Source organism: Salvelinus namaycush, chromosome 2 (assembly GCF_016432855.1).
Source record: "Salvelinus namaycush isolate Seneca chromosome 2, SaNama_1.0, whole genome shotgun sequence".
Classification (NCBI taxonomy): domain Eukaryota; kingdom Metazoa; phylum Chordata; class Actinopteri; order Salmoniformes; family Salmonidae; genus Salvelinus; species Salvelinus namaycush.
The window spans coordinates 36,930,266-36,945,933 of record NC_052308.1 but is presented as its reverse complement, the minus strand read 5'-3'; the positions used below and the strand labels follow the sequence as shown (position 1 = coordinate 36,945,933).

General features: G+C 44.6%; 1 protein-coding gene across 1 annotated transcript in view; it reads left to right on the top strand.

Moving 5' to 3' along the window:
* Positions 1–15,668, top strand: part of cita (citron rho-interacting serine/threonine kinase a) — a 51,615-nt gene extending 35,947 nt beyond the window's left edge. Inside the window, exons 32-46 of the mRNA XM_039012689.1 lie at positions 2,834–2,971; positions 3,284–3,464; positions 3,684–3,775; positions 3,974–4,078; positions 4,573–4,742; positions 5,826–5,906; positions 6,051–6,186; positions 6,642–6,781; positions 7,006–7,207; positions 7,379–7,507; positions 9,779–9,859; positions 9,998–10,076; positions 10,173–10,343; positions 12,570–12,960; positions 13,676–15,668. Of these exons, the coding sequence (XP_038868617.1) occupies positions 2,834–2,971; positions 3,284–3,464; positions 3,684–3,775; positions 3,974–4,078; positions 4,573–4,742; positions 5,826–5,906; positions 6,051–6,186; positions 6,642–6,781; positions 7,006–7,207; positions 7,379–7,507; positions 9,779–9,859; positions 9,998–10,076; positions 10,173–10,343; positions 12,570–12,960; positions 13,676–13,699 (2,120 nt within the window). The 3' untranslated portion in view covers positions 13,700–15,668. The remainder of the gene's footprint in view (positions 1–2,833; positions 2,972–3,283; positions 3,465–3,683; positions 3,776–3,973; positions 4,079–4,572; positions 4,743–5,825; positions 5,907–6,050; positions 6,187–6,641; positions 6,782–7,005; positions 7,208–7,378; positions 7,508–9,778; positions 9,860–9,997; positions 10,077–10,172; positions 10,344–12,569; positions 12,961–13,675) is intronic.

Sequence of the window (15,668 nt, the reverse complement as noted above, 5' to 3'; positions counted from 1 at the left end):
AAGTGCAACTCAATCCCAGAACAACAGCAAAGGACCTTGTAAAGATGCTGGAGGAAACAGGTACAAAAGTATCTATATCCACAGTAAAACGAGTCCTATATTGACATAACCTGAAAGGCCGCTCAGCAAGGAAGAAGCCACTCCTCTAAAACCGCCATAGAAAAGCCAGACTACGGTTTGCAACTGCACATGGGGACAAAGATCGTAATTTTTGGAGAAATGTCCTCTGGTCTGATGAAACAAAAATACAACTGTTTGGCCATAATGACCATCGTTATGTTTGGAGGAAAAGGGGGGAGGCTTGCAAGCTGAAGAACCGTGAAGCACGGGGGTGGCAGCATCATGATGTGGGGGTGCTTTGCTGCAGTAGGGGCTGGTGCACTTCACAAAATTGATGGCATCATGAGGGAGGAACATTATGTGGATATATTGAAGCAACATCTCAAGACATCAGTAAGGAAGTTAAAGCCTGGTCGCATATGGGTCTTCCAAATGGACAATGACCCCAAGCATACTTCCAAAGTTGTGTCAAAATGGCTTAAGAACAACAAAGTCAAGGTATTGGAGTGGCCATCACAAAGCCCTGACCTCAATCCAATAGAAAATGTGTGGGCAGAACTGAAAAGGCGTGTGTGAGCAAGGAGGCCTACAAACCTGACTCAGTTACACCAGCTCTGTAAGGAGGAATGGGCCAAAATTCACCCAACTTATTCTGAGAAGCTTGTGGAAGGCTATCCGACACATTTGTGTTAAACATGTTAAATAATTTAAACGCAATAGACTCAATTAGTATTTGGTAGCATGTAAACTTCTGACCCACTGGGAATGTGATGAAGGAAATAAAAGCTGAAATAAATCATTCTCTACGATTATTCTGACATTTCACATTCTTAACATGAAGTGGTGATCCTAACTGACCTAAGACAATTTTTACTAGGATTAAATGTCAGGAATTGTGAAAAACTGAGTTTAAATGTATTTGGCTAAGGTGTATGTAAACTTCCGACTTCAAATGTACGTGTTGGTTTGGTGATTGATTGATTGAAGAACTATGTACATGTAGAAAGGGGGTAAAAAGCAGAACGTCTGGGTAGCTGTCTAATTAACTGTTCAACAGGCTTTGGGTTAGAAGCGGTTCAGGAGCCTTTTTGCTCCCAGACTTGGTACTCCGGTACCGCTTGCTGTGAGATAGCAGAGAGAACAGACTTCAACTTGGGTGGCAGCAGTCTTTGACAATTTTTAGGCCCTTCCTCTGACACCGCATGGTATAGAGGTCATGGATGCCAGGAAGCTCAGCCCAGGTAGCTCAGCCCGCTACCTTCTGTAGCGCCTTGCGGTCGGATGCCGAGCAGCAGCCAGTCAAGATGCTCTCAGTGGTGCAGCTGTAGAACTTTTTGAGGATCTAAGGGCCCATCTTTTCAGCCTCTTGAGGTGGAAGAGGCTTTGTCGTGCCCTCTTCACGACTGTGTTGGTGTGTTTGTACCATGAGTCCTTAGTGATGTGGACTCCGAGGAACTTGAAGCTGTCTCCACTCCAGCCCTGTCGATGGGAATGGGGGCGTGTTCGCTCTCCGTTTCCGGTAGTCCACCATCTGCTCCTTTTGTCTTGCTGATGTTGAGGGCAAGGTTTTTGTCCTGGCACCACATTGCTAGGTCTCTAACCTCCTCCCTGTAGGCTGTCTCATCGTCGGTGATCAGGCCTGCCACCGTTGTGTCGTTGTTAGGTACCAGTGTGCGGCAATGTAGTTGTGGGTGAACGTGAAGTACAGGAGAGGGCTAAGCACGCACCCCTGGGGGCCCCCGTGTTGAGGGTCAGCGTGGTGGATGTTGTTGCTTACCCTCACCACCTGGGGGCAGCCCTTCAAAGTCCAGTATCCAATTGCAGAGGGAGGTGTTTAATCCCAGGGTCCTTAGTTTAGTGATAAGCTTGGAGTGTTGAACGCTGAGCTGTAGTCAACGAACAGCATTCTCACGTACAGTACGTGTTCCTTTTGTCCAGGTGGGAAAGTGCATTAGAGATTGCGTCATCTGTGGATCTATGGCGTCTTGGTAATCCGTCTTGCCCTGCGGCCTTGTGAACGTTGATCTGTTTAAAGGTCTTACTCACATTGGCTACGGAGAGCGGGATCAACCCCCTCCCTTCAACTGGTTCATGGGGCACATTTACAACGCTAGTCTGCATCTGAGATGCATGTGATGCTGGGAGGGTTTTTGACTGAAGGAACAAGTGTCTAAAGTATTAGTATTTAGTAGGCAACAATATGGAGGCAAAAATAGAGAGTGCTTCAGAAGGCTCTCAGGAAAGGCTCCATGCCAGTTGGTAAACAATGTGGGGTTGGTTCTTGGCAAATGTAACCGCCATTAAGTTATATTGAAATCTGTGCCGAACGCCCTCAAAAAGCAAAGACGGGGTTGCGGTTCAGGACTTCTGGTTTACAGTTGTTAAGACCCACCCCCCTCCTGGGCTAGAGCCCCAGCAGCACTTTTGACTGGAAAATAAAGTGTGTCCTTTGACCAGCCTTTCTTTCTGCAAAGCGAAGTAGATCTGAAACCATCTCTTTTACAAATACTATAGTTAAAAGTACATAAACCCATTGTCATTTGCATGAATCGACTCATAACCATGGTTATGTCGCTAGAACCGGAAAAATATGCACGTGCAGAAAATGAATTGCTATGCCTCATATAGTACTCTCTTTGTCTTGCTGTCAAAACATTTTTGCTTTCTCTTGTCAGGAGCTTTTAAGTGACACAAACAATACGCAAACTATGTGCATGACCGCTGCAAAACTCACTCATTCTAGTTTTCACTCATTGTCACTCTGTTGTTGTAGAGTACGGGCGTCGCGTGAAGGAGAGGATGCACCACAACATCCCCCATCGCTTCACCGTGGGACTCAACATGAGGGCCACCAAGTGTTCTGTTTGCCTGGACACCGTGCACTTTGGACGCCAGGCCGCCACCTGCCTAGGTTAGTAGTCCTAATGGGCTTTACTGCCTTTCTTTCTCTGCCAGCATAGCACTGCTGTTGCGCTCATGAGCAATGTCCCAGACCACTGCATTATGTTCATTAACCGTGTTTCAACTATTTCTTTCAACCAAACTTCCCTTTCTTGTGGTCATTATGTTGAATACATTATTTTATTTTTTATTATTCCCGACACTCGTGTACAGGTATGAAGATGCAATGCAATAGAGTACTTGTTTTCAGCCAACATAACTGAAGAAAATCACTCCTCCACAATACATGTATTTCCTTCTCTCTCTTCCTGGTCTTCTGTAGAGTGCAACACCCTCTGCCACCCCAAGTGCTCGCCCTGCCTCCCTGCCACGTGCGGCCTGCCGGCGGAGTACGCCACCCACTTCTCAGAGGCGTTGTGTCGGGAGAAGGCCAGCTCCCCTGCCCTGCAGCTCAAAGAGGCCACTGGCCACGTTCGCCTGGAGGGATGGATGAAACAACCCAGGTCTGTGTTCTCACAGTAGCGTCTTTATTATGGACATTCTTCTGTTTTTTACCTACCTTACCTTGCCTTATGTAGAGCACTTTGAGAATTTGTTGGAAAGTGGTTTGAAAATGAAACGTCTTCCTCCTCCTTTTCATCTGTCTTGGGCACGAGCTCTGGGTAGGGCCCTTGACAGGGGAAATGTAACACCTCTGAATTGTACGGTGTGTGTCTCTGCAGGAACTCCAAGCGTGGCCAGCAGGGCTGGGAGAGGAAGTACGTGGTGCTGGACGGGACCAAGGTGTCCATCTTCGACGCTGAACCCAGAGAAGGTACTGCTCCTTGACTTAACTCGCCTTTTTCTTTCACCAGACTGCAGTGTTTTCATGACCCGTGGCCTCCTGGATCATATTCATTAGGCAACAGTCTGAAACAGAGAGGGTTCTACCTGGACTTGTAGCTGGCCTGGTAGCGTTGCATAACGTTTTGCTACAGTGGCCCTAGTAAATGTACTTCTGGTGTGTTTCCAGACTCTCTGAAGCCAGAGGAGGAGTTTGAGCTGTGTCTTCCTGATGGAGAGGTGACCATCCACGGAGCAGTGGGAGCCTCGGAGCTCATCAACACGGCCAAGTCGGGTACAATGCACTTATAGATACTGTACACATGTAGATTAGAGTCCACCGGTGTTTGTCTTGGACAGAAATAAGTGCTGGTACTCGTTTTGTGCCGGTACTGTTTATATTTAGGTGCAGGAGCGCCACAATACTTGAGCTAATATTCTATAAGAGGAACAGGAGCTCAAGCAGTAGAACATTTTGAGGTGCCGGTACTCAGCTCCGGTGAGCTCCTGCCCAAGTCGAGCACTGGGATCCACCTGCCTAATGCACTTGGAGATCAGAGTAGAACTTCTGTTTCCCAGAAAACACACTAAGTTAATGAACACCTGACCTCTCCCTACATCCTAACTTGTGCAAAACTACCTAAACTGATCCTATTTGATGACTCTTTGCAGGAGTAATTGCACAGTCGTCAAGTAGCTAAACTGCTGAGCCTGCCGCTGTTTTGTATTTGAATGTGATCTGTAGTCTCTGTCCCTTCACTCTCGTATCTTGCTTCTGTCTGTGTGCAGACACCCCGTACATCCTGAAGCTGGAGTCTCACCCACACACCACCTGTTGGCCCGGCCAGTCCCTGTACTTCATGGCTCCCAGCTTCCCAGACAAGCAGCGCTGGGTGGCTGTCCTGGAGTCAGTCGTAGCCGGCAGCAGGGGCTCCAAGGACAAGTTGGAGGCTGACGCGGTGAGTGGACGTGCTTGTGTGCATATCTCGAAAGCCGTCTTCAATCTCTAGTCGGGTTGATATTTGAAGTGTTGTTACTTTCGAGGTCTGCGCCGGAGTTCTCCTACTAGTTTACAGATGGAACCCACACTCAAACATGAGAGAGCAAGACTTTCTTGGTGTTTGCCGAGAGAATAGGGTGTACTCCCACTCAATAGTATCTCTTTCTCTCCCCTTCCCACCCCTTTCCCTCTCTCTTTGTCTGCATGTTGTTCCTCTACCGTCTGTGTTTGTGGATGTTGTCAATGATTTTATGCGTGAATACATATTTTACACACGCTGTATGTGTAAAATACACTGGGGTGTTGTTGACCACACTGTAGACAGCTGTTCCTAAAAGACAGAAGAACCTCTCCCCACTGGTCCAGGTAAAGAGCTGCACGAGCCTCTGCCTTATGCTTGGGCCCAAGCGTATGCTTTGATTGACAGAGCATGCAGTAAACACACTTACTGTATACATACCCATGCACACACACTACACATTCAACATGTCAGTCACACATACAGTGCAAGCACACGCTCTCTCGACCCTGAAGAGCAGCCACATACCCACACAATGCAGCACCCATGCAGTGCATGTATGTGAGACGACACTGCTGTGCAGCTTTGTCCGCCGGCGTCATGCATGCACGTCCAGAGTCATATACGCCACATCCGCCCATGCAGCCCTGCGATACAATTGATAGATTGATTGGTTTGTCTGGTGTACCATTGTGATTTTGTACATTTTGATATCTTCCTGTTTTTCTTTTCTTGCGTGAAATGTTGTATGGAAATTGGAACGTGCTACATAAGTAAAATCGTTATAGTTATTGCAAACCCACCCCCAATTGCCCATATCCATCCCCATGTTGTCACCTGCTTCACCCCTGCAAACCACTTGCCTCTGTCACATCCACTGTATACTGTAGGCTATATGACCCTCACAACTTCCTGCATTGACATTAGTAGATACTGGGGGCTTTGTCTTGGTAAAATGCTAGGTTAGGTTAACACGTCACGATTCCTGACCTGGCCTGTGTTCCTCTCCTTCTCCGATGACAGAAACTGTTGGGTAACTCTCTGCTGAAGCTGGAAGGAGACGACCGACTGGACATTAACTGTACCCTGCCCCTCACCGACCAGGTACGTGTGCGAGTTTTATGCAGGATTGTGCTTCACTATGCATACAGAACCAGGAAACTTACCCAGGGAACTGGGTAAGCGATTGGGAATTGATTTAAATCTTACCTGAAGTTTCACATTGGCTTTCTCTCTCCCCCGCCATAGATAGTGTTGGTTGGCTCTGAGGAGGGTCTGTATGCCCTGAACGTCATTAAGAACAGCCTGACTCACATCCCCGGCCTGGCCTCCGTCTTCCAGATCCAGATTATCAAGGAGCACGACAAGCTGCTCATAATTACTGGTCAGTATTGTGGACAAACTCTGCCTACTATTATAGGCTTTAGCTTTGTGAGCTACTGGAAACATGGTCTTGAAAAAATAGACCCCATTTCCAATATCAGGTATATGCGAGTATCAAACCTGGCTTGCAGATTTGTGTTAGCGCCCCAAGCTAAAGCCTGATAGAAAGCATGGGCTCTGGGAGTTAAAATCTGTCTTCAAGTCTCAGAATGTGTCCTTAGCTGGCTCGCCTGCTTAAATAAAGCTTAAATAAACAGGCAAGTTACTCAGCATGTGAGTGTAGTTCACTGAATCATCTCCGCTACAGTACTTGCAGTTTAGCAGTACTGCGATTCTGAATCGTGTTAGTGTAGTGCAATAACTGATGAAACTGATCACAAATGTGTTATATTGGATGGAGGATGCAGTTGGTACTGTATGTGTTTGTTGCTGATATCTGTACCATGTCACGTCCAGGAGAGGAGCGGGCCCTGTGTCTGGTGGAGATCAAGAAGGTGAAGCAGTCTCTGTCTCAGTCCCATCTCCCGGCCCAGCCAGATCTCAGCCCATACATCTTTGAGACCGTCAAGGGATGCCACCTCTTCTCCTCTGGCAAGGTGAGCCACCGATTTGCGATTCTTAACTTATCTTCATGGATTTTTCACCTTATCGAAATAGGACGAAACAATGTTTTCTGGGGTAAAACTTTGTTTCAATCATAGCAAATTATTCAAGCGTTTCATGTTGTCTGTGCCTTCCTTGAAACTGTGGACACAACTGATTATGCCGTATTTCTGGAGTGATCGTTGTCCCGACTGTGTTGTTATTGGCCCTTGTGCAGATTGAGAATGGCACGTGTATCTGTGCCGCCATGCCCAACAAGATCACCATCCTGCGCTACAACGACAGCCTCAATAAGTTCTGCATCAGGAAAGAGATTGAGACGTCAGAGCCCTGCAGCTGTATCCATTTCACAGGCTACAGCATCATCATCGGCACCAACAAGTTCTATGAGATGGAGATGAAGCAGTACGTGCTGGAAGGTAGGTCAGCAACTCATCACACAGGATACAACATGTTCAAGGTACACTGTTATCTCGGGATAACTAGGGTGTTTTTCATTAGGCACCAAACAGACTGAAACAGGGAGAGATTACCTGGTTCTTTTTTGTATAATTGGTTGATTGATTGGTGTGGGGACCTCTCTCTTGCAGAGTTCCTGGATAAGAACGATGTGACGTTGGCCTCGGCCATCTTTGCGGCCTCCTCCCACAGTTTCCCCATCTCCATCATCCAGGTCACCCAGGCACCGCAGAAAGACGAGTACCTGCTCTGCTTCCACGGTCAGACATGTTTCATACACACTTCTATAGGCCGTGTGCGTGCGTGCGTCTTTGTCTTTCCGTTAGGAGAATGTGGTGCCGGATATTTGAGAAATTCACCGGGCCCATATGCATTGGCTGCATAACCTGATTAGGTGCTCAGAATGACAGAAATCACATTTAGATTATGGTAGTTCATCTTAACAGAACATGCAACTCGAGGATGCAACGACGTGTGTCCTTCCTACCTAATTCTGATGCGCACTTTGAAGATGTTAGAATAACTGTCCACGTTTACTTTTCCTCAGACAACAAGACGAGTAACGAACAGCAGTTGGCCTGGGCTATATAAAACAAATATTAAAAACCAAGTAGGCTGATCCAACCGATCAGAATGTTTAGCTTGAAATGTTGATGAACTATTATTTTTTCACATTATAAGCGTAGCAATGCACACAAGGCAGTAGACTATGTGCGACTGTTTGTTCTATAATGCAATTAGCGGGAAAACACTGACAAAAATGCACTGCACATGATGTGAGTGGTTTAATGTGATAGAAATGAAAATATCCGTTAGCAATTTAGAAAGGGAGGAGATCTAAAGATGCAAACACTAGTATTGGTTGCTAATATGACTAGGATTGTGCCTTTGGCTACTGGACAATGAAAGTAAGTTGATTTGAAAAGCAATACAACATGAGAGAAATATGTTACTGGTTTCAATGGAATATGGAAGTCTCAATAAAATAATTGCCTCCAAGTTTTATGGTCGGATTTTGGCTAGGCTACTTTGAAGCAAGGTAAAACATGCCTCATAATATGAAGTAAAATTTTTAATTTTCAACCAATGAAGTATGTTTTCAAGTGCATACTGCCTCCAGCTCATTGCAAAGTGATGCGTGGAAGCCTGCTTACTGTTTCCAATGCACTTGAATGGCGAAAGGAAGCGCGCTTCAATTACCAGTTGAGAAATAAAAGAGTAGCTGTTTTTAATCATGGCCATCATAACTGTTTTTAATCATGGCCATCATAACTGTTTTTAATCATGGCCATCATAACTGTTTTTAATCATGGCCATCATAACTGTTTTTAATCATGGCCATCAAAACTGTTTTTAATCATGGCCATCAAAACTGTTTTTAATCATGGCCATCATAACTGTTTTTAATCATGGCCATCATAACTGTTTTTAATCATGGCCATCATAACTGTTTTTAATCATGGCCATCATAACTGTTTTTAATCATGGCCATCATAACTGTTTTTAATCATGGCCATCAAAACTGTTTTTAATCATGGCCATCAAAACTGTTTTTAATCATGGCCATCAAAACTGTTTTTAATCATGGCCATCATAACTGTTTTTAATCATGGCCATCATAGCTGTTTTTAATCATGGCCATCATAGCTGTTTTTAATCATGGCCATCATAGCTGTTTTTAATCATGGCCATCATAACTGTTTTTAATCATGGCCATCATAACTGTTTTTAATCATGGCCATCATAACTGTTTTTAATCATGGCCATCATAACTGTTTTTAATCATGGCCATCATAACTGTTTTTAATCATGGCCATCATAACTGTTTTTAATCATGGCCATCATAACTGTTTTTAATCATGGCCATCAAAACTGTTTTTAATCATGGCCATCAAAACTGTTTTTAATCATGGCCATCAAAACTGTTTTTAATCATGGCCATCAAAACTGTTTTTAACACGCGATTGCCTTTAGAATTGTTGCGCAATGATTGGTCTTACATTATAAAAGCGCGTTTCACTCCCGAAACAAATTTAACTAGCTGTTTGAGGAGCTGTAGCAGCAGCTCATCCGCTGACAGATTATCCGCTCAAGCTAGGCTCTGTATCTGTAGGCTGCGTACGTGTAATAATATAAATAATGACTACGCACTCATTTAATTCCACTAAATTATGCAAATGAACTTATAGGCCGATACACATGTCCGGTCAAATGTATTTCCATCGACTGGTATATCCATCAATGAATAGGCTAAAAAGCATTTATTTCTTTTTTTATCGGCTTTTCTTCCTTTTTTTTTATCGGCCAGAAGCCGTTTTTTACCGTTTAAAGGAAACCCTGGTGCGTGTGCATGAGAGATGGCGTGTGTGAGAGAGGGAGAGTGCCTGTGCTGTCTTTATGATTATGTAATGACTGAGTAGTGTAGCCATGCTCTGATGACTGCTAAAAATGTCCGTTATATTCATTTCCACATAGTTTGCAATGCACACCAGCAGTATCACTTATTTCTATTGTGATGATTCCTTATCCAGAGTTCGGGGTGTTTGTGGACGCATACGGCCGCAGGAGTCGAAGTGAGGACATCAAATGGAGCCGTCTGCCTCTCTCGTTTGGTAAGTCAAAATCATTTTACATCTGAAACTATCATCTCGCAGGGATCCAAACAAAAGCATTGTAGAATTGCCATCTAGAAAAGTGTTATAATAAGACATATATAGGGGCTTGTAACACAGTGCTCCTCTCCATATCAGCCTACAGAGAACCCTACCTGTTTGTGACCTACTTCAACTCGTTGGATGTGATCGAGGTCCAGGGCCACTCTGCTCTAGGGTAAGATCACCTCACTGATCCTTTACTTAACTGCAACCCTGAGCTAGTTAACATAACATTGTAAGAAATCAATGGGGGGTATTGTGTCTTGGTCAGGGCCCACTCGTACGCTCACCTGGACATCCCCAACCCGCGCTACCTGGGCCCAGCCATCTCCTCCGGAGCCATTTACCTGGCATCGTCCTACCAGAACAAGCTCCGGGTCATCTGCTGTAAGGGCAACCTGGGACAGGAGGGGGAGCTGCAGAGGAATGGAACTGGACGCAGGTACGTTAATATGGCTCTTTCTTCCGGGATTTGGAGCAACAATGGGGATTCTTCATTCTGTCACTGCACCTTCTGTTGGCTGAGCTGGTTAGTGGAGGCAGGATTGGGCCGGGTCATGGTTACAGTGTGACTTCCCTTCTCTCTAATTTCACCCATTGTTTAAATTCCACCAGGAATCACTGAAGTGCACGATGATGGTGTGGAGCTTCTCACAGGTGGCACACTTGCTGCATGGGTTGGCATACAAATGACATACAGTAGGTTGGCATGCAGGTGGCATAGGTTGGCGTACAGGTGGCATAGGTTGGCGTACAGGTGGCATAGGTTGGCGTATAGGTTGGCGTACAGGTGGCATAGGTTGGCATACAGGTGGCATAGGTTGGCGTACAGTTGACATAGGTTGGCGTACAGGTGGCATAGGTTGGCGTACAGTTGACATAGGTTGGCGTACAGTTGACATACAGGTGGCATAGGTTGGCATACAGTTGACAGGTTGTCATACAGTTGATATAGTTTGGCAAACAGGTGGCATAGGTTAGCGTACATAACTGGTGAACTATCTGGTGATGGTGTTCCATCTGCTACACCATCTGAGACCTGGATTAATACTAGCCTCTGTTCTTTGCAGGAGGAAGATTTCATTTTTTATTTGTAACAAAGCCTAAGTAAGGCAATTTTTATTCAAAATGGCCCCTGTGTGATGTTATAATAAAATATTTAAAATAAAGTATGGACACTTCTTGTATTTTCTGAGACTTCCTATATCAAGCACCTGCATTAATGTACATAATATTGCAGTGACTGTGTGTTTAGAGTTAGCTGATTTGACCACCGTACCATATAGTGCTTTATGATGTTTAAAGAACAGTAGAGAGGGTTCATTGCTATTTTTCCTCATCTTCATCAAAAATACAGTACAAAGACCGAATTCAAAAAAGCCATCCCAAATGTAATTTGTCAACCCTCATTCAGCCGTTATCCATACATGGAAAAGTGTTGTACTCTCTCTGTGCAATTTAGGGCTGAAAAATGAGTGTTGATTAGAATGCTAAATAAAGTGTAGGTGTGCCACCTCTGTGCAGGTCACGGATGGAAAAAGACCAGCTACAATTTTCATATCACTGAATCCATAATCCTCTGTGGACTATAGAATTGGAGATGTGACTTCTGGAGCTAACATGGTGACGATATGACGCAATCTCTTTAGCTCGCTATCCATTGGTGGAACCAAATGTGCAGTCAGCCATGTCTCATTTTTCTCCGTTGCACTTGCTCATTCTAGTCTCCTACTGTGACAGAGTGTGGCTAACAAATTACCTGTCTGCATTATCTCCAGGGATTTCAATGAGAATTGCTTTCTCCACATCCAAAGCCGTTGCTCGCTGCAGTCATTATTTAATTTTACAGAGCTATTGAGGGTATTACACTAGCCGTAGTTTTGATTGACATAAGCTTAATATGCATTTACACTGACGTTAAGAACAGCTGCTTTTTCCATGACAGACTGACTGGGTGAATCCAGGTGAAAGCTACGATCCCTTATTGATGTCACTTGTTAAATCCACTTCAATCAGTGTAGATGAAGGGGAGTAGATAAGTTAAAGCTTTTTAAGCCTTGAGACAATTGAGACATGGATTGGGTGTGTGTGTGCCATTCAGAGGGTGAATGGGCAAGACAAAATATTTAAGTGCCTTTTGAACCGGTATGGTAGTAGGTGCCAGGTGCACTGGTTTGTGTCAAGAACTGCAATGCTGCTGGGTTTTTTCACGCTCAACAGTTTCCTGTGCGTATCAAGAATGGTCCACCACCCAACGGACATCCAGCCAACTTCACACAACTGTGGGATGCATTGGAGTCAACATGGAAAGGCATCCCTGTGAACCGCTTTCGACACCGTGTAGTCCATTCCCCGATAAATTAAGACTGTTCTGAGAGCAAAGGGCTGCAACTCAATATTAGGACGATGTTCCTAATGTTTGGTATAATCAGTGTATATTTAATTGACCACTTTGTACCAATCACTTCTGCAAGCTGGATGCATAAGTTGCTCTTCCATGGTTCTTGTTCATACAGATAGTTCCCCTCCCATGACCCCAGCAGTACACTATGCAATGCTTTCTTGACACCATCTCTGATGGTCTAACAAAATGTTGACCCTGTGATCTTTGTCATGTGGTTCCTCTCCATCTCCAAAATGGGTCTCTCCACCCCCTTTCCATCCGCAGCCCCAACAAGCGTGGGCCGCCTTCCTACAACGAGCACATCACCAAGCGCCTGGCGGCCAGCCCCGCGTTGCACAGTGACCCAGGCACGCCGCGCCGCTACCGCGAGGCCCGCACCGAGTTCCGCCGCGATAAGTCGCCCGGCCGCCCGCCGCACTCAGTGGAGAGGGAGAAGTCTCCCAGTGGTAGGATGATGATGGACCCCCGTCTGGCCAGGTCTCCAGGAAGGGCCATGGGGGGGGACCTACGCCTCGACCGCTCCCCAGGGAAGCTGATGGACCGGGACGTGAGGAGGGAGAGGTCACCCGGCCGGGGGTTCGAGGAGCAGCAGCCTGGAGTTCGTCAGAGACTCCACACTAGCTCCGGTCGCACGCCCCTCACCACTGTCAACAAGGTGAGACAGTAGACTATGTACAGAATACTTCCCAGAGTCCTATGTACTTCCCTTGCCCACATTACAGGACATAACTTGAGTGGTATAGAGGTGCATTACTTTTGATCAAAGGCCTATGGTCCCATGCTCTGTCTTTTAAAAAATAGTTTCTATGGATATGCTGACTCACTTAAATGTATTTTTCAATAAGACGTTCCTATTCCAGTGATATTGTTACGGAACCAATTACTAGCCTATGGATATTGTTACACTCGTTAGGGGTCTTAGGCCTAGTTAACCGGTCTGTAACCTGAATGAATGTGTGCATTTATGTGAGAAATCAGTGTATGCGCCTAGATGTTGAATGTACAGCTCTGTCTCTCTCGACCTCTTGGTCGGCCAGTCCAAGCGGATTATTAATTGTTTTCGATGGAGGCGAAAAAGGAAAGTGCAAACAAGCATGCCCAAACAAGATTCAAAACCAAACGAAAGGCCTCTGCCACCAAACCAACCAGCAGCCTCACAGCTCTCCAAGCTGGCACTCTGACTAATCACCTCAATTGGCAGCACCTGATGTGCTTATCAACCAGGCTCAGCGCCTGGATGAGATTGCTGCTGCCCCCTGGGGGAATAGTGTGGAAGTGTATACTGGATAGTGGGTTTGCCTATGTCCTAACACTAACCTTTACTCTAACCTTATCACCTGACCCTATTTGTTTCTGATCTTTCTGTACAGGTGTGGGATCAGTCATCTGTTTGAGTGACAGCAGCGCTACATCAATCAGAAGAGTGACATCCCCAGCACAGCACATCACTCAGTTCTTACCAGGGTTAGGGAAGAGGAGCGGGGTCAGAATACTGCATCACCTAGAGAGCCCAATAGGAAAAGCAGCGAAAGCGTTTGTGACCTACTGTCGATGCTGAATGTCATGTGTATGGGTTTTTACTAGAATAAATAATAAAAAATAATAATAATGTTGATATACATTAACAAATAAAAATAAGTATCCAACATTTAAAGTCAGCAAGGACCAAAACATAACATTTGTCACAAACACTGACAAAAACGCTTGGAATATCTGCAAAATTAAATCCTGGAAACAGCACTTACAGATGAGGCTTCAGAGTTTAGAAACACAACTAAATGTTCTCCTGGATTTGCTCTCACCCTGTGCATATCAGCTAGATCAGTGGTGGGCATCTCCTAGGGATGCAGTGTGTGCAGTCTTTTGTTACAGCCCAGCACGAACACACCTCATTCAAATAATCAACTAATCCTAGTCTTTGATTTACATCAAGTGTAATTAGGTGTGTGTGTGTTAGAGATGATATGGAATAAAGTCTACACACCCACAGCGGCCCTCTAGTATTGGTCCATCCCTGAGCTAGATGACTACAGCTGACACACTAAAACTGCGCTACCCACAATCCCCAGCACCAGCTGGCTCTCGGGCCTTTATAAATCATCACGATGCTATTTGACACTGTAAATAGGCAGACTTAGGTTTAGTCCGAAATTGCACCCTACTCCATATATAGTGCACTACTTTTGTCAAAAGTAGTGCACTTTTTATAAAGATTAGGATGCCATTTCAGACTGAGCCTGACTTTTTATAGATACTGAAAGGGAACGTCAAGGCTGGAAAAGCCACGTCTATTTTTGTTAAAGAGAAAAGTGATTGTTGTGTGTCCTCTTGAATGTCAAATGAATATTATTCTTTTAAAAACGTCCTTTATCAAGTGAGCATTTTGCCATGGTCCCATCTTGTGTAATGCACTTCCACACGCAAAAGCAAACTTACATGCGGCTTGAGAAATCATTAAGCTTACAACCCACTACTTGAATATTTCTTTTTTTACCCCAATCTCCCCTTACCTTGTGTATACCCTCCAAATTGTTGTTTGTGATTGATCGGTGAAGAAAATCATGTTCTTTGATTAACTGATTCTTAAGGCATGGATGTACTTAAATGAGAATGGAAAATACATATCCTATGATCTTCAACTTCATTTCAGTGAGCTACATGCGATTTGACACTGGAGCATGAGCGATAAAGAAAGCTACATGTTTTAGTTAGCCTTCAATTTCCATTTTCTTTCAAATCCTCCTGAGCTATTATGAGCGACATTTTCCTACTGCTAAACACCTCGTGCAGAAAGAACAAATATGGTATTTTCAGTCACATAAGCCTACTCTTTATACTTTAATATATCTACTTACTTTTGATTTACTTATTCTTGATATTAAAAAAAAAAATCTGTCATTTTTATTTATTTATTTCTATTCAACCAAATTCAGTGTAGCACTGAAAGGTCATGTAGCAAATGCTTTTGGAACAGATTGGCTTACATGTGCAATAAGAAAGCTTTTGCTCACATCCTCTATACACAGAAGCAGACATTTTTTGTTTTACTCAGCATCAGGGTGGGAGTGAACAGGGTTGTAAATCGATTTTAATTTCAGACTTGTTTATCAATTTACCATCTGCTACGTAAGTCCAGCCTTCTACTGTTTCAGATTTCAGAAACTTTGCTGGACCAAAATACCAGTGATGCACAGATATGAGCTAAACTTTAGATATGTGCATTTTGCGGATTCCGTTTAGACGAGGAACATGTCGCCCTGTGCTCGATATGAAGATATTGATGTCTTACAAATGCTAACAAAAGATGTACTAGCTTTCCCTGTAGAGTTTTGTCACAATATTAAACATAACCACTGTCTTTAA